General features: G+C 41.1%; 1 protein-coding gene across 1 annotated transcript; it reads right to left on the bottom strand.

The window, feature by feature from the left end:
• Positions 1-324: 324 nt before the first annotated feature.
• alx4b (ALX homeobox 4b) lies at positions 325-21,860 on the bottom strand. The gene is made up of 4 exons (XM_075471021.1): positions 21,518-21,860; positions 10,862-11,169; positions 4,215-4,343; positions 325-3,206 (listed from the first exon to the last, which is right to left on the bottom strand). Exons 1-4 carry the CDS (start codon positions 21,858-21,860, stop codon positions 2,889-2,891), a joined length of 1,098 nt encoding a protein of 365 aa, XP_075327136.1. The 3' UTR covers positions 325-2,888.
• Between the last annotated feature and the right edge of the window lie 418 nt (positions 21,861-22,278).

Below are 22,278 nucleotides of genomic sequence, written 5' to 3'. Positions count from 1 at the left end.
TGTTTAGTTTAGTTCTAAGTTGAGTTTTATTTAGTTCAACTAAGATAACTGTTCAGTTATATTTTTTGTTGTAAATATTTTTGCTACACGTGAAACAGGCACCTGTAAATAAACACCTTGGGGTGATTTTTGGACAAACTGCCGTGATTCTGCCTCCTACTTATGCCGCTCTGGTCAGCTTTCCAACAAGACCCATTAAAGATAAAATTATCCATACTCATTCAACCGCTGGAGATCCATTTATTTCAAAATCGACTCAAAACCACCATTGATGCAAACAACAAGTTAATTCTGTATAAACAAAGTACAACACCTGAGGAGACCTCATTGATGCTGTTCTCAATACTAAATATGGACGGACTTAGGAGACAGTTCTTGACTACTGGGACTAAATGCTCCCCCACCTGGGACTTCAGGAAAGAGACAGCTGTCCCAGCAAATATCAAAAGACACAAGTGCAATAAGTTATTGCATGATTTGGCACAATCAATAGTAGAAGTACATGATTAATATACAAAAAAAAAGCTGCTTAAAGCCATAAAAATGAAAATTAGAAAACAATTTTCTTGGTAAAAGTCAAAAGCTACTTTTGAAAATAGCACACAGAACTTTACTTTTCTTTCATTATTACTGTAATACATTGGTTTATCTCTGGAGGTCCAATATTTGACATAAAAAGCTAAACAAATTTACAAGCAGAGGAACAATATCATTGATATTGTTCACATTCATACAACACAGCATTATACACATGGAATTTAAATTGCTTTATTTCAGTAGTATCAACTTAAATGGAGCTGCAGAGCAGAGGAGCACTGAGGAAAGACCAGAGACACACGGTCAACATGATAAGATAAGAATTCAGTCACATTTGAAATCTTGCAGGCATAACTTCATCTCGCCGACATGCTGTTTTTAATTGGAAATTTTTATTTTGATGTTTTGGATCTTCGGTCATTTTTGTGGACTTTTTATTTCTATTTTCCAACATTTGATAACAGCCAGTAAAACCCCACATGTAGATTATGTGAACTTATAAGTGTCGAAGAAATCATAACGTCATCACACAGTGGTAATTCTGACTGGAAAGCACTTCATTTAAACCTCATATCGTTTCAATGTGAAGAAATTTTTAATTCCAGAGAGCTGCAACAGTGGCTGAACAGAAAACTGATTAACTGCCCTCAAAGAAGAATTCCACTCCAATAATGTAGCTGTTTTGTTTTTTTTGTTTTTTTGTTGTTATCTTATGTTGAAAGAACCTACATGCCTGATTTTTTTTTTTTTTTTGGCAATGAGACGTTAGAAGACATCACGGTTGGTTTTTCTGCCATCATCCACACACAGGAAGGAAAATTAATATGCAGTTCAGCAGGCGTCATAGAAAGATCAGCCAAAAGACTAATGAAGCCTGTCTCTAGCCTCAGCCTGGAGCCCAGCTCTGGTGACAAACCTCTGCAGATGTGGGTAACACACACAAAGATACCCCTGCAATCACAGGGCATGCTCACCAAATTCCTGTAGTCCGACCCGGATGTCTTCAAATTACTTAAACATTACAACACACTGTTTAGGAGGGCCACTGATTTGGCCCACAGTCGTCGGCAGATTCTGTGAGCAAGCGACAAATGCAAGAACGATCTCTGCTGGACCGACGTCTAATGATGAACTGATTATTTCAGCATGTGCTCGGAGTGTTCTCACCGTGTACCTCATGATATACTGTGCTGTTCACGAGAAAGGACGACTCACGTTGATGCTAATTAAGTTTGTCTACTCCTGTTGGTTGTTGATTAAAGCTGGCACGGTTAGTTGCTGTTGAAGGTTGCTGCTGTGCAGTGCTGGACCGTGTCTGCCCTTGGAGGCACTGTTTCCTGTAACCTGAAGCCTCAGCCTAGCTGGGGAACCTGTGGATGCAGCCCTAGGAGGGGAAGTGACAAGATGGTTTGAAATTACTGCCAATCTACCGCCTGTCAGCTACCCAGACCAAATTGGTACGGCATATCTGTTTTCGCTAGATTAGTTTAATTTATGGCAATATACCTCTGTCCTTCTCGGCAAATACATGAACTACCCACAGCAGGTTTGGACAAAAAGATTGTTTTCTATCATAACTGTAGTTCACAATAGAAATTGACACAAAGTAAACTCTCAGCCCTTTGTATGTATCTGGGATTGCTCACAGTATGTGGACTTGCTTTTAGACTGCTTACAAAATGCAAATATTGTTTACAAAGGAATTTAACAAACTGATTTTTACAGTGTGAGAGAAGAGTGTAAAGCGGCAGTCACATCATGATATGAGTGTGGCTGGATGGGTGACATGAACATGTGATGAAGTAGAATGTTGAATGCACTTATTGTAAGTCGCTTTGGATAAAAGCGTCTGCAAAATGACCGTAATGTAGAAGAATTATGTGATTTGTGCTTATTGCTTTGAATGAGGATTCTTTATGAAATGGGTGGTTTTTGCATAGGATTGATACATTCACTTTTGAAGATATTTAGTAAACCATGTGTGTGTTTTGTTTTTTTCCGAAAACCTTAAGCGTTTTGAATGTTACCCAGTTTCTTGGGGTGTAAACCCCACTTTTCATTTAGACCTGAGAGATCAAGGAATCGAGGATGAACTTCTAAGTAACACCCTCATCTAAGTCACATCTCGGTATTTTTCTCACTTTCAGCATCTGCTGATTGTCATAGTCACAGCTATCTTGCTTTCATTGGCCGCTCTTATGGCCTCTCTTATCTCTACAGTCTCTCCCTGTTCATTTGACCTGTGTTATCATTAGTGCTCTCAGGGAAAACCCCTCCTCCCCCTCAGTGCTTGTTGATGGCCGCTGCGGAGATGGGGCCAAATGGGGGCAGGGTGGAACTGCGCTGGGACATCATGTAGCCCAGGAGATGGCTGCACTGTGTTCCTTGGCCTTCATACGCAGCGCAGCTATGCTGGAGGACTTGCGGTCTGGATCAACATTGAGATCATAGCCATTGATTCCCCCGCTGATCCCAGCACCCCCAAACAGGCTGCCCATATGTGTCTGTCCCATGTGGCTGCTCCCGGGACTGGGCACACCCAGGAAGTCAGAGACGCCTCCAGGACCATGAGGGTGAGGGGGCATGCAGGAGGGAACGGAGTCGCAAGGAACAACGCAGCCTGGCACTGGAGATGCTCCGCTGCTCCCAATCCACGAAGGGTTCTGGATCTGGAGGAAAAAAAGGGATTCTAGTTATAATGACTATAATTGATTTTGTCATTATAAATTCTATCACTTTACAACCTGAAAACAATATCTCAACTTCTCTGCATAGGTGCTTGGATCTACAGTGACTTGCAGCTTGTTGTTCTAGCACAGAAGGGCTCCAGACTTAGTGATTTTAAGAGTATCTAACAAGCACCCAATCACAGAGGATCTGTGAAAGACACAAGGTACTTGTTGCATGGAGGATCAGATCCCAGTAGACCATAAGAGACATGCCACGCAAGCGCCCAACAAATTAAATCACGGTCACGATCAGTTGTTAGTTACATGGTTTTCCCGGGTAGACATTGATTGTTCTGAAAGATCTATGTTTTTCATGGTGACACCTTTCTTTGTCAGCAAATATTTTTCCCTCCTGTCAAGATAAAAATCCAGCACAGTAACAAGTTCAGAAGGGTCGCCAGTGATACACATTTTAAAACATGATGTAGTGAGAAATGCAAAGCTGGCCAGTTCAACACCATCAATACTACTGTTCGGTGTCATTTTCACTGATGTCAACAGTGTTTGCTTTGTTCAGAGCAAAGCAAAAGCTCTAAATATGGATTCAGAACCCCTCACTTGGCACCACATGGAAGGCAGACATAACTAAATACAAAGGGATGAACACTGGAACATTCAGCAGCTAATGAGCGGTATATGTCCTCAGGCATTGGTAAATTTACATTCTTTGGGTGGCTTGAAAAATTACTCCAAATAAAAAGTAAAGTTCCGAAGTACAATAAACCCTGAATACAAAAATAAGCAGCTGTTGCAAACAAGGCTAATGAAGGTGATAAAATGTTATGTTTTCTGCCTGATGTGGCTTGAAACAACACAAGTAGTAGGTTTAATGATGAATAATTTTGGCTACTTTACCATGTCTGCACATAAATATTTTATGATTCGATGTCTCCAATCACAACCACCTGTAGCACCCAATGAGCAGACTACCACTTATATAACCTTTACCTGTGCATAGTTCTCAGGCCGAGTGAGTAGAGGCAGTTCGTAAGCAGTTGAGAAGTGCGTGCGGACCTGTTGCATCTGGCCAAAACGCTCTCTCTTTCTCCACTTGGCTCTGCGATTCTGAAACCACACCTACGGAGAAAACAGTACATGAGAAAGGATACCTCATAATACAGACCAGTCGTTATGAAACAAAACTTTAACGTAATCTCTAAACATGGCTATCACTGCCCTCATATCACATGCAACTCCAAGAACTCTGCAGAAAAGGGGGCCATCCTCTCGCTCAGCAAGTCAAAGTAAGAAACGGAACCATATAAACTGAGGATACCGAAGCAAATAAATTCTGCTGCACATGAAACTCAAGGCCCTAGTTTTAAGACTTGACGTGCCTTTAAAGTGCCGTCCACACTGAGCTATTGATGTGAAAATTGTGAGTCTCCCCTGGTGCTGCATGTTTCAGCTCCTCCCTTTGATACAAAGGCGTCTGCCTCCCTTCAGGCTGCCAGTGTCGACAGATCCACATCTGGGCCTTCAGCCATTCATAAATCACTCGGAGAAAGGTGTGCTCTCTCCCACATGTCAGCACAGTGAGACAAAGAGGGGAATCCCTCTTCATAATCCCTGAAATAAATGTTGAACTTTTGACCAAGATATATATATATAAATATATTTACAAAATCAGAGATGGTGCTGTCAGTGAACTGCTGACAGACCAAGTGCAGGCTATTTAACCCACTTTACCTTAACTGGGAAGAGCATGACTGAAAGGTGGGCCAGAGAGAATTTCCCAAGAAATGCTGGTATTATTGTTAGTAATATACGTTTTAGACATCAGGGATTTTTCTGCATAATATTGTAATTTCTGTCCACTGTGCTCACAACATGTCCATCTCTCTATTTTAAGAACTGCCATCTAGTAAATAAACTTTTCTTGACATGAGCCATTACTCTTGTTTGTCAGTTCTACACTAAATACTAAATTGATTTATAAATCATTTGATATTTGTAAATGTTAAAGGTCAAACGTGCTTCAAGCAATAACCAAAAACTGCAGTTCCTTGATTGGCCACTAGAGGTTGGCTCCAAAAAAGCAAGTTTAGCCCCGTTTCCACTAAGCAGTCCGGTACGGGTCGGTTCAGAACGGTTCGCTTATTTCCACTGTTTCCACTACCACGAAAGCGTACTGGTCCCATGGTACCCGTTACCATTTTTGTAACCCTTCTGCTTGGGGTACCAAGCACACAGGACCGGTTCCAGGCTCTGCTCTCCGTTGTTGGTGAGGAGGCTGTGCAGCGGGAGCTCGATGGCGCTGTGCGAAACGAAAAAGTTTTCCAGCTGATTGCCGCAAAAATGATAGAGAGTGGTTTCAACCGGACCGCGACCCAGTGTCGCATTAAGCTGAAGAAGCTTGGAGGTGGTTCGAAATTATGGATGCTATTTACGCTTTGGCACGCACTCCGCCCACCCCTGAGGGTCCCCTTTGTACAGTGGGAATGCAAAGATAACCCCAAAGCGACCCGACCCTTACCGTGCCGATACGAAGTGACCCGACCGTACTGGCAGTGGAAACAAGGCATTAGTATCCACAGACCCCCATCTTGTCTGCTCTCAGAGGCTAATCATCTGTTTCCTAATGACAACTGTATAGTGGGTGAATTTTCCTACAACTCACCCATTTAATTCATATTATTAATTGACAATGAGTGATAGGTGAATGGTGAATGTAATGGACTTACTGGGTACCTACTAGTTCTCCAAAATTCTCGATATAAAAGCCCAACGCAAGGCTTCAAAACTGTACTCCACAAGGCAGTGATGTAAGGATAGGAAAGAAATGTAGCAGAGTTGCACAATCACTTACGCAAGACTTAAAAACAATAGAACTGTGATTCCTAAATAGAATCGTTGTTATGTTTCTTTATTCTTAACTGGGATTTTTTTTCGACAATTTTTTTATTTTTAGAAATAAGATCCAATTCTTATTCTAGTTTTTTTTTTTTTCAGAGAATTTTCTCACATCTCCATGCAAGAGTAAAAAAGTAGATCGTCTCCACATGTTTATCTGTATCTGTTTGTTGGTTGTCTGAATCTTATCCTCCGGAGAGAGAAGGGGGAGCTTCTTCAAAGAGACTAGAGAGAGCGATCCCTCTTCGACACAGGGGTTTGAACTTGGATTGTGGGTTGATTCCCAGCCCAATCAGCTTGTGGTTTTCACAGTCCCTGGCTTGCAATTTCCCCTCAGTCATTCCCTTCAAATCTACCCGCCCCTTGCGTCTTGGTCTCACCATTTCTCCCAGTCACCGTAAAAACAGTAAAGATTAGCAACAGAATTGAGTAGTATCATCCAAATATATCAATTTGTAAGATATGCATGAGGGAATACCCTCATTCTTCTTTTTCTCAAATAGTTTTCTCATGGGGAGCCAGTGGATTTTTATCAAATTTGACAAGACCAGCAATGAGGGCTCCAGTCTACACACACAAAGCTGACATTTCTCTGGACACTTGAAACTTCTAGTTGGTTCATTTTCAAAGAAAAGACCATTTATGGTGCAGATAGCTGTTGCTCCTATGTTTACGAGAAGCTGACGTAAAGAGACGTCGTCTGACTCTGACATTCCTCGGGTCAGCTGGTGAGATTAAAGGACAGCTTACCCTTGCAAAGTGGTAAGCTGATATCTGAGGCTGTTGCTGGACCCCAATGTCAAGGTGAAGGGTTGTTGCCCTTTGGATTATATCATATATTTAGAGGGGGACTCTGAGTCTATGTTATGCTCCCTCTGAGGATTTGGGGGTCTATTATTGTTTAAGGTTTTCCTTGTCTTTCCTTTGGTGGGTCTTTGGTTACATGAGCTCATAACATCACAAGTTTTCAAATATAACCCTTCAAACAGTAAGGCCCTGAATGGATTAATTGAGCTTGCTTAGAGTTGCATTTTAACATTTCCTCATGCAGCAGCCACTTTTATTCAAAGCAACTTATCAGTGAGGGGCAACATTCAAGCTTCATCAAGTATTAAATCTAAATATAGATTAAGAATTAGCTACTAAGAGGACAGAGGACCTGAGAGGTTAGTGTTCACCCAGCTTTGGCCTCAAATGAATATTTATTGGATTAACAGAATTCCGCACATTAAAAAAAAAAATAATCTGGCAATCCTTGAAAAATTTATTTGTTGTTAAAAATTTAACAACAATTCCTTAAAGCCCTCCAGACTCCATCCAGCTAAGCATCTGGATGAAACATTTTTAATCTCCTGCTTGATAGTAAAAAGGTTATTAACACCCCCACCCATCACTTCACCCATATAATGCCTCTGCTTCCCAAGCCAAACATATGGCAGCTGGACGTTACACTTTCTTGCTCAATTTCTGCATCACCAACCAAAATTTAAAACTCTGTTAGACTTTTTTTTGGCGTATTGCGGCTTTTCACCCCAATATTGTAATTAAGTTTAACTCTATATTCCAATAGCTTCCAATATTTTTTATTAGGTGTCAATATTGCATTTGTGATCACTTAGGTCAGGAAATGCAGGGACAACTTCACTTAGATGTTTGTGAGACTTGTTGAGAGGATATAGTCAAAACAATAGTATGTGTTGTTCAATGATCGCTTGGTCTCAGGGCTCAGATGTCAAAAGCATTTCAAAGCTCTGCTCTCCTTTTAAGATATAAACTTTTATCAGTTAGCGAGCAGTCATCTTAATCGTGACAAATCAAGATAACTTTCCTCCTCTTCTCATCTTAATCTCGGTGTCATACTCCCACTCCTCTGTTGAAGCTCAGCCTCTTCTGTCCCTCAACACCCCCACCCACATACACCGACCCCTCTCTCTGTGTCCCTCTCCTCCCACCTCTCTTTTAAGTCAGTGAGGGGAAGTGGGGATATTGGAAAGTGAGATGGGAGAATGTTCAAACTGGAGCTTGTTTTCATTTCATGTTTAATTTCCTGACGCCTAAGCCCTTGGCTTTCCGCAGCTAACCCCTCTGACCTTTTGAAGGCGTGCAGACGAGAGCAGCGGACCGGGCGTCCACATACACACACACAGGATATGCACAGAAAACGCACACATTTATAATATCATATACAGATTTTAAAGTCATTCACTAACAAATGCCGTATTTTAACCCTGGACCCTCAAAAACACTCACTGGGACCATTTTATAAACAAGCACACCATGTCTGAGCACATATATTCCCCATGCCTTAGTTTCTCAGTACATAGTGTGTAATGTTTCACTGCTCTTCGTAGCTTTTCCTTTGAACAGCAGTGAGAATGAGACCCAAGCCAAATACTTTGCCAGAGAGATAATTCGAGGAATTATGAAGTCAGACATGTCCTTTGGTGCTCTGAGTCTCCTATTCCCTAACTTATAAAATGTATGCATACTTGAGAAAGGAAGGCCACTGGTGTCTTTGCACAGGCAGATCTCCAATTTAAAAGAATGATATTTATTATATTTATCATAATGAACCACAATGGTCCATCGTGCACATGATGCCCAAGAGGATGAAATTCACCGACTGCAAACACATATTACTCTTGTTTATATTATTTAGCAGACATCTGCAAGGAAGGTGGCTCAGTGCTCTTGTAGCTCAAAGCGTTTGGCGGTGATACAGTAATTGCTAAAGACGCTGACAGCAAAATGCAGCTTACAGAGCCATTATAGAGCTTTATTTATGCTCCAGAGCCAGCAGGCATGGAAGGAGGAAGAGGGAGCGAGGGAGGGCAGAGTCCATAGCTCCAAAAGCAGCTTTGAAGTCCAGCCGTCTCACCTCATCTCTGTCATCCAGGTTCACTGCGATTGATAGACGGCCTCACTTGCACATAACCCCCCTCTTCCATAAAAAGTAGGCAGCATGGTGAAGTTCAAGTCTGAGGCGGAGAGCTAATTGTGCTAAATAAACTAGTGGCAACAGAAGTCACTGGTGCGATTATGGACAGCTACAGCCAGACTTTATGAAGACATTCATCATCAAACTGAGAATTAAACTGTAAGACCTTAAGGTTGGCATTTTAGCTGAAAACATCTGTAGCCTGGATTTCAGTTCAGTTTTTTTGAAGATGAAAAGGATTCTACAATAACTCAAGCTTCAAGTGCCCCTCAGTATTCAACAATTGGATATCCCTGGACTTTGTCTCGATGGACCTTCAGATGAGGTTCTGGGGTTCAGTCTTGATTGCGCACATATTTGGGGTCTGAATTTTAGAAGTTTGGGTCAAACCTCACAGTGACTTTGCTGTGTGCTTGTCAGTTGAAAAAGTTAATTATATTCATCTGGGGAATAGATGGGTCTGTGTGAACACTACATGAATGTACTTATTTTACTGTACCACCACAAGGACCAGGCCAGGTTCTCTGTCCCTGACTATGTCTCAGACTATGCGTGGAAATTGAAACTGGCATCTCAGAGTGTCTTTTATATCCATGCCAAATAGCTTTGATGGCTTTCCATGTGTTTTCCTTCCGTGCCTCCAGAGTTGTGCGGTAAAGTAGTTTAAACATGGTAGTGCTGGAGAGAAACCCTTGGCCTCTGACCCTCTTGCAGAGTCTGCACCATGTAAGTGCTAAGAGCAGCACAGTATTCCCTTAGTCCCACCCATCCCACTCTGATCTAAAACTGGCAGGCAGAAAGAGAGATTTAGAACAATAGGCCTTGCTGTCTTCTTGTTGTAACAGTCTTAGTCAATATGCTAGAGTTATCCCCCCCAGTCTTTTCTGTTTGGTCCCCAAGTGATTATTAGCATGCAAACGTAAACGATTGTTCTAATACAACAGAGCACACAAGCACTGTCTGCCCAAGAAGGAATGATGGCACCAGTTTTTTTTTTCGGCAAATGAGTCATAATGAGATGTGATTTTTTTTTTTTTACTTTGAAGAACAGGACCAAACTATTTAACATGTAAAATGTGAAGGTTAATTTGGACATCAGGCCAACATAGTTTGACATGATCAGAATCATTCCCAAAACTTATCCACTGGTTTTATTGTTGTATGCATGATGACAAAGCTAGCCTGAGGCTCCTACAGCAGTCATTCATGCACAAACTGTACTGTAACAAGTTATTTATTCTAACCCATAACACAAGACTTACCTAAATCCATGGGAGTGTGTCTCATTTGTTAGAGATTAGATAGGTCTATTAGAGAGTTTAGAGTCTAGTCCAAAACTATTCTTGAACTTTATGATCAATTACAGTGACTTGTGACCATTTTTGGAGTGAAATCAAGAATTTGGGAAAAGATTCCCATGAGTTTTCTGAAGGACATAGACAAACTTATTGGCTCATGTCAGTGCGGGAAACCGTTTGCAGGAGGGAAAATGTTTCATGAATGTTGTCTAGTGAGTAACAACATATATGTACCATATAAACTTAACTGCCATTTCATGTTTCTTGAAACCACGCTGGCAATATGCATGACTGCAGCCTTTATCAACTAGTAAACTTTACTTGAGTTCTGCTCTCAGTGTCACCATGAGAGGAGGTTGAACAAACATTAGGCTCTTTTTCATGAGAAACATTTCGATGTCACGTGTTGGTGGTTTCTAGAGAAATAAAAAGCGGCTGCATTTATCCACAGTGACTGGGATCAGTGCTATCTCAGTTGTAACCTGGTGGGATTTCTGTATTCTCACCTGAACACGAGCCTCTGTCAGATCCGTCCTCAGTGCCAGCTGCTCACGGGCGTAAACATCTGGGTAGTGTGTCTTCTGGAAAACTTTCTCCAGCTCCTCTAGTTGGTAGCTGGTGAATGTGGTACGATTGCGTCTCTTCTTGCCTTTGTTGCTCTCAGCCTCACTTTTGTCCAGAGGGCTGGAAAGGTCTGACCCTGGACGCTCGTTTGGCCCCTTTACGCCAGGTTCCTTTAGGTTCAGGTAGCTGCCTTCCATCCCAGGAGGGTCCACGCTTGAGGGCAACTCAGACTCAGTCAGGCTGTCTTTTCCTGTGTGTATGGGATTAAGACAGAGAGAGTGATGTTTAAGGTTAGGAGTCAAAGTGAGATCCTTTAAAAAGGGAAGCCATACAAAGTTCATGTTTGAAGTTCAGTTTATTTTCCATTTGGTCTTCAATTTTTCAACCGAAACTCTGGATTAAAAATAAGGACCGATGTTTGGAAGAATCGAAGCATAGTGAAGATGCTATGACAACAATAACCCAGGGATTTTGGAGTTTCGCGTATGCTAAAAGGAACCAGTCCGGATTGCTTTGCAAATATAGGATCAGTTTGTATTTTTAGATGTATCTCTATAGTTAAAAAGTACAGTGTTGAGTTTCCAGAATACTCCCTTAATTCTGTGACAGAATGATGGCACTACTGTAAAGCCAGCTACACAATGCTCCAGATTTACAAAATAGATATAACATAGTGGTCCTAACAAAATAAATATGCTGTATCGAAGTGATTTTCATATGAAGCTTTCAAAACCATGAAAAGATAAAACAAGTAATATTTTTACTGTACTAACATCATTTTCAAAGAAGAAATCCCATCTAACTCTCTGACCATATCAGAGCGTAAAAAAGAGCATGGCATGCTGTCAACAGGACTCTTGTACTTATAGTTACCACTCTCAGAAGAGCAATGCTTTTTTTTTTTTAAATGTGTCTGAGTAAAACTGTGGTACCTCACTTTAAAGTCAGGAAGGGTGTCTGCTCATCATCACATTACAACATCCCCATGAAATGGCACTTACTTTGAGCTTACGTCATCTCTGTAATGTTTTATTTTAAGGCTCATAAGTCATGTGCGTGAGTAGCGAGTCTAAAAGTCGCAGGAATAAAATTTGTTTGAAAGGTATGTCGCAGCTCATTGGTATGACCTGTGACACAGCCTGCAAAGCCCTCTCCCTAACATCTCTCAATCACGCCACCCGAAACTTGAGCCACTTGAAATCTGCTCCATCTCGAGCCATGCATGGTGGGTCTTGTGTACAGGAGGGGCGACCACTCTCACCACGCAGCCTTGCCCCCTCAGATGTAAACAACATTGTGTTTGTCACCTTCAGTTTTGAGGGCGTCCATTTTGTGACAGACCTCGCTCTGTTCCTGTGTGCGCATGCTGGCTTTTTTTGTTTCTTCCGTGGAGATGAAGAAAGCTGTTCCTTTCTCCTTCAATCAACAAACAGCCGTGTGAATAAATAATCTGAGGGGCTCTGGTCGCGGGCCAGCGAGAACAGTGAGCTCGGTCAGCCTCTGTTTGCCTTTCATGCGAATGAGCACGAAGAGCACCCTGCTCTAAATGCTTTGGCCTAAAACTAGTGCGTAATGGTCTCCTCCACATAAACAGATTGCAGAGTCTTGCACAACACTGGCATTACTTTAGTCGCACTAAATTTGTCTTTAAGTTTGGAAGTTTAGGGATTATCAATCTGACAGCTATGCACTTATGTGCAGGCATTCGACTTTTTCACGTTATATTTTTATTTTGCTTCATGCTGTAATGCCCTCTTGCCTCTCTCTGAGGGCATCCAAGAAAAGAAAGCTTATACTTTTTGGCATTCATAAGGTTTTGGGCCAAGTTTTTTCTAGTGGTTGATTGCTGAATAGTTTGAGAGTGATGAAGCTAGGCGGAGGCTGTCTGCAACATGCGTGTTTGTTTTCATAGATTAGTACGCTGTTGGCTAGAGTGTCCCTCAATGAAATGTCAATAGTCATTCCCTTAAAGCTGTAGCAGCCCTCCCCTTCTCTCTGGCTCACACTTGCCCCAACTGAGACACTAATGGAACAACACAGCTCGCCCAGCTGGAGTTCATGACCTCATATCGACGTGGCCTACCTGTCAGACTTTTTTTTTTACTGTCTCAGCGCAGGCAGATGTTCTGACATCACCAACCCCTGAGCTGGCCTCTTATCCTCATGCACTGTGCAATAATTTCATTCCACCCCTGGGCAGAAGCATGGCTGCAACGTTCGTAAAGTAAGACAGATCAAGTTCAGGTTCGTGCCTGGCATTTGCATCTGTGAGAGAAAATACAGTTATGCCCCTGAGCAAGGCACATATCCTGTGAGTCTGACGATGCAGATGGTCGCACAGATGAGAGGCTGTGAAGAGAGCTGGATGGTGCATTGTAATGTTTAAGATTCCCACACTTGTTACTAACATTTATTCAGTCGTCTGCACTGATTGCAACAGTCTACCATTTTGGGAAATGCACATATTCGATTTCTCACGAGAACTTAGATTAGGAGATCTCATGTCTGTCGTCTCCCATGTGAGTGAAGAAAATGTGAATCTATGAGCAGCCAGTTAGCTTACTGTAACTTTGAGGACTGAACACAGTGGGAACAGTCCAAGGGTGAACAAAATTCTCACTTTTACAGCTACTTTATAGTTTTGTGCTGGACCGCTGCTTTGTCAGGCAGCCAGTGGAAACTACAGAATATTGTTTTGTCCCTGCCAAGAAACAGGTTAGCACAAACTCACCTGTAAGGAGCCGTATATCATAAGGGGGTAGTGCTACTAGTTTAGGTACTCCAGCACACTCATTTGTCATGCTCACAGTTAAGTTGCTTCTTGTTGTCAAGATTAAAGAACCACATTTGCTTTACAGTGGCATATTTACATCAGTCAGCTTTCATTTTTCATCTATAACTGGAGACTTGATCAAACTGAATTCATGAAGATTTTTTGATGCGGCTTTATAGTCATATTGTGACTCGTTTCTTCAATAAACAAAAGTTTTTGTATTTCCTAACTAGTGGATTAGGTCTCAGTGTCTTGTTATCAATCAAATAACTATTATCTGGTTAACTGATAGTAAATTTCTTTGTAAATAAATTAGATGCAATCAAACTTTACTCCCTAACATTGATAAACTTTAGCATTAATAGTAATGGGAGAGTTGTGCTAGTAAAGGTAAAGGTTAGCTATAAGATATGTGGAAAAGCCAATATTTAAAACTATAAACACACCGTGAAGAGCTTGTGTATTAAAAACTGTGACATCTCAGTGCTCATTGGTGAAAACAAGCTCTGGAAATGGACATGGGGACAATGCAAAATAAGTTCTTATCATTGTTTACTTTAACTGCATCGTTATAACATTTGATCTATTACTTAAAGGTTACCGTAGCTTTATCTTTACAGTAAAAGTTTAGACTTGAGAAAAAGAAAGACTAAATTCATTGTGCTGCTCAAAGGCAACCAGCCAATAACAGCAACTTTGAAGGGGGAATCTTTTGACCGCTAAATTTATTGTCATTGGTTCTCTTGCAAGACATATACTTTAGTAATTAAAAGACCTATATGAAATGAATTTGCAAACTGCACATTCTACTTCATAACCTGAAGAATGCTTGTTCTTGGATGCTCTGCCAGAATCACAGTAATCAGTTGACATTTAGGGTGTGTATCTGCCCTTTTCACTATGATTAGATATGTATCTGATATATGTATTTGATGTGATGATACATTTTTAAACAGAACTATACAGCATTCATTTAAGAGAAGGATTCATTTATCTTTCTAAGTAAGAACAAGCAATTTTCTTTCAGTTGCATTGGTTAGTATTTTACATTTGATACATGATTTAAAAAGAAAACGGTAAATTAAAAGTGTGTCTGGTATCTCATAGCACAGGGGAAAAAAATGTGTGACCCCCATGTACAAGTCTGGCATATAATTGTCAGGTAAATTCTCTCTAGTTTATATAGTTGCCACAGCTTTAACGTTTGTGCGAGTCATCTCACCAAAGCGTCTTATGTCTTTTTTGCCCTCTGCTTTCTTCTTACCTGTTACACCTGTATTAGCAACTATGGCTTCGTCGTGCCATAGCACTACAGTCCTCTGTCCAGTCTCCCATCCCTCTTATAGATTCCAAATTATTTTCTAGACACTGTATTTGTTAGTGTCTCGTAAACTGTATTAGCATTGGTTGTTGGGCATTGTATTTGTTTTTACATCACAAGCAACGATGATGAGACACTTTCATCAATGTAAGGAGGGCATTGGGGGTACACACTGTAATTGTGGGTACAGTAACAGTGTGTGTTTGTCCTGTGTAAGATCTGCAGCAAAATCTCAGATGACCAACTTTAAACTGTAGACTCAGGCCATTGATCAATGTATTGTACATTTTCTTAAACCCAGGGTCTGTGTGTTGTTATGTGTTTTGATGTAAAAGTTGGGTCCTGATATGTATCAATTAATCTTTACACACCTAGTATACATGCTTTAATGTTTAAAATTGGCCTTATTTTTTCCATACTTTACATTGCTGCGACACCTCATGCCACCTTCTGTCTGGAACCCACCGGTTTAGCTCCAGTCTCCTTATGGTCCTCCTCCTTAAAGACCCAGTCTGCTGTGATTAGTTGTAAGAAATGGTGGACTGCGAATCAGCCACTTATTCTTTTTTTTAAAGCTGTTCCAAAGTGGCTGCCAACTAGGCATTGTGCAGATGTGTTTCATGGTGATGTAGAGAAGTAACGTTGGAAAAGCTTGGGCTACCAACAAAGCATTTCAGATAGTTCAAGAGTTATTTCTTTAGCGGGAGACAGTAGCCTAGCTCCTTTCAGTGTATACTTCACAGCAACTTAAGCGTATACACAAAAGGCTATCTAACATACTGAAGAGTGGGGGGGATAAAAAATAAAAAGAATAATATGTCCTCCTTATAAAGAACATGAATTGCTGTTTGATGTGTTTTTTGGGTTTAAACTATTGCTAATGTTGCTGGTCTTCATATTAAGGTGACTGGCTGCTGGCTTTAGCTTATATATGTCTGAGACGTATCAATTTAGCAAGTTAGCTAATAAGTAAATTTTTTCCTGAGGTACTTAAAACTGGAATCTGCACTTATCAACATTTCAACATTCTTTGTCTATTCAAAACTCATCTTTCTTCTCTCTGTCACTCTAACCACACAGATTAGTTTGCCACAAACATCTTAAAATTTTCCCGCATGCTGAGCTGTCTTTTCTGCATGCTGCTCTGGAAAACACAGCCTTCACACACTGCTTTCTTTTGGGAGCCAAGATTCCACTGCGTTGGCCCTGAATTTTTTTGGCATTCAGAAAAAATGTGTTTTTGACAGTTGTTCTTGTTTCAGCGTTCATCAGCGTATGACTTATCCTGTAATCTGCCAGCTTTTCTGTGACAAGCTGCAGACCGCTTCAGTTAGCCGGGGTCAGATGTTTACTAGGGTCAGCAATTTAATCACTGCTGAAAACAGAGAGAAAACATCAAAGTGTAATTTAACTGGTTGTAAAGCAACAGGGCACCCTCTCGGTTTTTATGGAATAAGACGGGGAGGGTCAAGTGAAGCCAAATAAAAGAAACACTATAAATTAGTAACCTGGGGAAGGGTTAATGACCAAACACTAAATAGGGAAGGGAATGCTTTTAAACAGAGTGCTCTGAAATTTTCTCTCAAGACACTTTAAGCCAACAACCGAATGCCACAATTTCTCTTCGTGCATCGCACCTTATATGGAGTAAATTACGGGTAAATATTCCATTAGGTTTGGTTGTCAACAGGTGACTATTAATGTACACTCGCTTTTGGTGCACAGATATGCTTTGAGCTGGAGTATTTTTTTCACAGCTCGGTCTAAGACCTGATGTTGACTGTTGTTTCCTCAGTGGAAGGGAGGCTCCCAGATGTTCCTGAGGTGAGATCTATGCCAGCGGCTCATACAAGAATGCAGATTTCCTGGGAAACCGAAAAATCTTTCTGCTCAGCCTCAGCTCCTGAGAAATTGACACGATCATGACCTCACTACTGTCATAATACCTTGGGCTGCGGCTGTCTCATATCAAAGTGCACAAAAATAGTTCTGGTTGGGTTATGGGTTTTTCGGGGAGGAAGCTTTTTTTTTTTCCTTGAGGGAAAAATGTAGAACATCTCGATAAAATAGTATTCATGTCATCGTATATCAATAAAGAGAAATAGTCCATGTTTAAAGCATTAACTTCACAATATCAAGATTGAGAGAATTTGTAAGGTAAATGTTTTTAATGCAGTGATTGTATTTCATATGTCAATATTTTAAGCTATTTTATTTTGAAAAATTAATTAATAAAAAGGATTTTTTAATTACAACAAAGAGTAAAGTGCTGGTGTAGAATATAAACATATGATGTAATGGAACACATATAACCTCTCCATATCTTTCAGTTGCCTGTTTATACTGTCCTAAAGTCATATTGGAATCACATTTGAAGTCATCGACAGACCTAAAGAACCTCTGTGAGGCTTTCATTTGACATATGATATATAAGTAAAATGAATTATGTCCCTGTGCTGGAAACAAGCTGAAAAGAGAAAAAGAATGGTTGTTAATCATTGTCCTAAAAGTGACCACCGTATCTTTGCCTTGTCCGGTAGCTTCCAAGCTTTTATCCCTTTTCGATCAAACGTAGTGCCATGTGGCCACATGTTTGCACAGACTCTTGAAGTCAGATTTAGCTGATAAGCACCAAAGAAAAAAATAATGGTAAAGCTGCAGAACCGGCCACAACACCAAAGGCACCAGTCAAAATGCGTGCCAGCTGGTTAAAATTTCCAAGTTTAAATCAACACTCTGCTCCTTTTGCAGATTTCAGGTAGTCACCTTCCCCTCCAACAGAGGTGTCTGAAAGTAAAAGCCCTGACAAAAACAGCTAAAGAGAGAACAGGGACAGATTTGAGGAGAAACCTTTTTTTTTTTTTCACCCCTTGAGCCACACGTTTACACCAACCTCGTCTTTTGAACAAGTGAGGAATTTCCCCTTTGAAGCATGCACACATTGGATATTCTAATTTATTCTGATTCACAGACGCACGCTGGTATGATCACAGGTGTCACCACATTGCTTTTGTTAACATCTACACAATGTGTTAGTCATCAGCACATGCATATCTTGTGACATCACTTCCCTAAGCTTTTTAACATGTACTTAGAGCACTATATTTTGACAGGAGGCTTTTTAAAGCACTGCCAGGACTTTTTTGAGGTTGTGTTTTGGTTTTCATAGGCTGAGAAAATGTTTAACATATCACAGGATGCTCAATATCCCGCCGAGGAGGGAGGGGTTGTTTGAAAGCTCAAAGATTGACACTCGGTTGTTGTATTTTCTGAATGTATAATCTGCTGTGGCTATTTTGTGAGAAGATGAAAAGGATACATTGCAGCGAGCGTTTAGCCTGTACTTTGCCGTTTATGTTCTCTTGAATTTACAGTGTTAGAGAATTCTGCTCATAGGTTGAAGTTGATAAAACATAGTCTGCAAGCTGCGTCAGTCTGTCAGGATCAAAGTTCCCAACAGAAAACGAACTAAGATTCGGCAGTGAGTTCAATAAAGAACTTGCACATAAACAGTCATAGTCGCACATGTGAGGCTTTTCCAGAAACCGTCTCATTTCTCCGGAGTCTCTCAAATCATTTCCCAATCTCGTTGTCCATTTCTGACTCCCCGCTTATTTGTTCAAGGTATTGTTGAGACAAGGTTATGTAAACCAGTCCCACTTTGTCATCTCGGGGACTCTGTAGCTTCGGAGATCTGATGTTTGGGGAGTATGAATAATAACCATAGGAGCCAGTAATGCACATCTGCCTTACATTAATCTAAACCTCTCCTGCAGTGTTGACCTGCATTCCTTCGCTCTCGATCAGCTCCAGGGGCATTTATTTCATTCAATGCTGCGTGCGCAGGTAGACAGCCCTGTCCTTGTCTGGTTTGTGGGACCGTCAGATAGATTAACGTGCATCTAAATGCACTTAACCACGAGTGTGAACCACAGCTGAACAGCAATGAGTTTATTTAAGCTTTCTGAGGTTCTGAGGTTTTTGATAAACTTTATTCAGGCAACTGAGACTGAATTGTATCAACTCAAAGCAACAAATCCCGCAAACCACTGTCCTCGACACAAAATTTCAGGTGTTAAACGATGAAATTGTGTTAAGTGAATCATATTGAGCTGCGTTGGAAGAACAAGTTTGAAACATTTTCTAAATGCCCTGCTTTAGAAGTGTGGAACTGAGCTTATTCATCTCATGCAACCTTTTAGAAATGTATCTTTATGACATAATAAATAACCTTAAATGATTCTGTGTACTAAATCTACATATTCAGCTTGACTTTTTTTCACTGTAACATGTCTTTAATATGAGTGTTCTATTTTTTTTATTTTTTTTAAATGTTGTATCTTCAAGAAGATTGTGACGACATTCTTTGGTGTTTTTTCTTTTTTTTTTCTATCAGAACACTTTTCATGCAGTATAATGGATTGAAATGCAACAACATGTTGGGTTGCCATGTGAACACCATTGTAGTTGTAGCTTAAGTTGCCACAGAAAAATTCCCTGCGGGCATGAGATGACTTTTGTCATCCTGATGGAGATAAAGCATCAGCATTAAGCAATATATCTCCCATTGAGGACCACACATAACAGCACAACCCTGTTGACGCCTGAGGCTTTGGCAGGACCCCAAAGCATCCTCCCTAGAGCCATGATGCCTTCATCTGGCTGCAACATTTTCAATAATAACATTGCACAGCTCTTCCTCAAGGGAGGCATGTTGCATTTAATGATGGTGTTTAAACGGTTCTGTCAATGCACTTGCCAAATCGACCCACTTGAGCGCAGGGGTGCTGTATGTGTTAGAGGCGCAGAAAGTGGCGGCTCAGAGCGAAACAAAGAGCGAGTCCAGTTGTTTCTCAGAAAAGAAAGTACTTAGCACTTCATGTATTTTGGCTGACTTTGGGACTGGCTACTGCACAAAAATCAGTTACACTGCATGTCTTCTGTTGCACTGTGCAGCCTTTTAAATGGTAACTTCTTAGATACATGACGTTGTTATTGTATTTCCGCTTGTTTATGACAAGCATTTTTTTTTGAGGCTATCCGTACAAATGGCCAAATGAATGTATATCAAATGCTAAGTTACAATTATGTACAATTTCAGGACAGCAGAAAATTTCCTCTGTAAGATCATGATAAACATCTAGAATTGAATCAGGTCGCCAACTGCAAAAAAATAAAATAAATAAATACATATATGTATAAATAGGCAAACTTTTGATGCATTTTCTAAGTAATTGCAGTGTATATTCTGCAATAGTGTATTTGAGGTCCCATTTGCCCTTTCGACCTCTCATAATAAATGCAGCAAAAAAAGGTAACTTGAATCCGTTTCGTCTGCTTTATAAGAAGGTTTTGTCTTTCATTTTAAAGCCCCGCTTCCTATAAAGGAGACAGCTAAATAAAATGTTTTCTTTAAACCACCTCGTGTTACACACTAGTCCATCTCTTTGTCAAGAGTCTGCAAATCTTGAAAGCTTTCTTTTTTAAACGGGGTATCCAGACAGTCTCTGAAATTTCCCATTCAGTTGGCCTGTTTAATTGACCAGTGTAGACTTTTACGGCCCATAAATTGTCATTTGTTTTGGCCTGTGAGGCTCTACGCAATAAATTCACGAGGACTCTCTAATTCACATAGCTACACGATGAATTAGTCTCGCTTTTCGCTATATCCTAATCTTTGCTCAAAGAGAATACAAATCCCAGAAAGATAATTAGCGCGACGCCTGGAACATCCATTGGGTATACTTTTCTGATTTTAGGTCTTGCTTTCCCTGTCTGTGTCTGCGTGGCGACGAGCCGCAGTGACACGCGGTGTTTAGGAAATAAAACAACTCTCCACAAAATATTATTCATCAGTGATGGGGAGCTCCTATGGTGAGAAAAAAAAACAGCTGCAACAGTGTCAGTGTGATGATCCAGCGGCTTCATCGGGGATTAAATTGAAGTCTAAATGTATCGTGCAATAGGAACAAAAAAACAAACAAACAATGCTTCAGTTTAACACAATACAGTCAGTGAACACAAGTGGTTAGACATCCTTTTTTTTTTTTAGACAGCCTAAAATAGCCTTACTGAATCAATTTCAATGAAAGCGCGCGTGGACATTGTTCAAGTGAAAATAAAACGCTGCCCACTAATTATTAACTAAAACTTCTGATGGTTTTGTTTTTCTAAAAAAATCGGGATTTTAAGAGAATGACGGAAACTCTTTCCGAGAGTGAAAATAACTGGATCTTATCTGGCCAATATTTTTCCCGTCCCACGTCACGCTGACCTAACACACAGTGTTAGGCTGCATCACAAATTAATTTAAGCCGGAAAAGTCCGCTGCGCCGCCGCGCCGGTCCTGATGCTCTCGCCTCTCTTCGCTGACAGATCACTGACTCTCACATCAAAAATTACGCAGTATTCTAAATTCCCATCACTGCTTGCAAATGTCTCGCGTGTCTTTCCCTCAAACCTACGGCCTACACTCTGGCTCTTGCCGTCTTCGTGCGCACTCACCGTAGCAGGGAATGAGCGTCCCGTTGTGTCCGCTGTCCGGGTGCAGCTTGCTGCCTTCGGGCGGAGTTTTGCAGGTCGGCCGCTGCATGAAGAGCTGGTATTTGTTAAATGTGCTCTCCTCAGCGCCATCCAATGACTGACACTCGGGCTGGAAAGGACTCCGACACTTCTCTCCGTATGCCTGCCCTTTACCCGGAATGAAAGTGGGGCTGTATTTCGTTTCAGTGCTCGGGAAAGTCCTGAAAGGGCTCGCTTGGTGATCTCTACCCTGCGCAGTAGATGCACTATAATAAGAATCCATCGATGTCATATCGCAGTACGAGACGCACGTATCTGCGTTCATACCTAAAAAGTTATTATAAAAAAATCCACACGCTTCTTCTTTCCCTCCCCTAGTCGAGACAGCAGAAATTCTCCCCTAATTCTCATGCACTGACAGACCCACGGTGCCGCGCTCAGGCGCACACACTCTTCTGCATCTGGGACTGGTTAAAAAATGAATCAGATGAATCAGATGTTTTCCAGAGACCTCAAACCGAACAAATGCTAAAAGCCCCCTGAAGGTTTGTCGGGGTAAAGAGAAATGCCTTGCTGAATCTGATGCCGTCTCAGTAGCCTACAGTGTATCTGACACACGCACACGCAGCACTCCGACCTTCAGGCTCTACGCACGTCTGAAGTAGGCCCACACCGAGCTTCAGCCTGCGCTATTATGCAGCCAGTAGAAATGGGAGGTCAAGCTCAGAAGGGGGGAAAGCTTT

This window comes from Odontesthes bonariensis, chromosome 7 (assembly GCF_027942865.1).
Source record: "Odontesthes bonariensis isolate fOdoBon6 chromosome 7, fOdoBon6.hap1, whole genome shotgun sequence".
In the NCBI taxonomy this organism is placed as follows: Eukaryota; Metazoa; Chordata; class Actinopteri; order Atheriniformes; family Atherinopsidae; genus Odontesthes; species Odontesthes bonariensis.
Note: the sequence above shows the minus strand (reverse complement) of the source record. Positions and strands in the feature narration are given on the sequence as shown.

What these genes read in the sequence shown, in the direction of transcription:
- alx4b (XM_075471021.1), bottom strand. Translation starts at nt 21,860, where the DNA reads ATGAACGCAGATACGTGCGTCTCGTACTGCGATATGACATCGATGGAT. An exon ending in GACGCTCATTCCCTGCTACG is followed by an intron (nt 11,170 to 21,517) that starts GTGAGTGCGCAC and finishes CCATACACACAG; the next exon opens with GAAAAGACAGCCTGACTGAG. An exon ending in TGACAGAGGCTCGTGTTCAG is followed by an intron (nt 4,344 to 10,861) that starts GTGAGAATACAG and finishes TTTTCTCCGTAG; the next exon opens with GTGTGGTTTCAGAATCGCAG.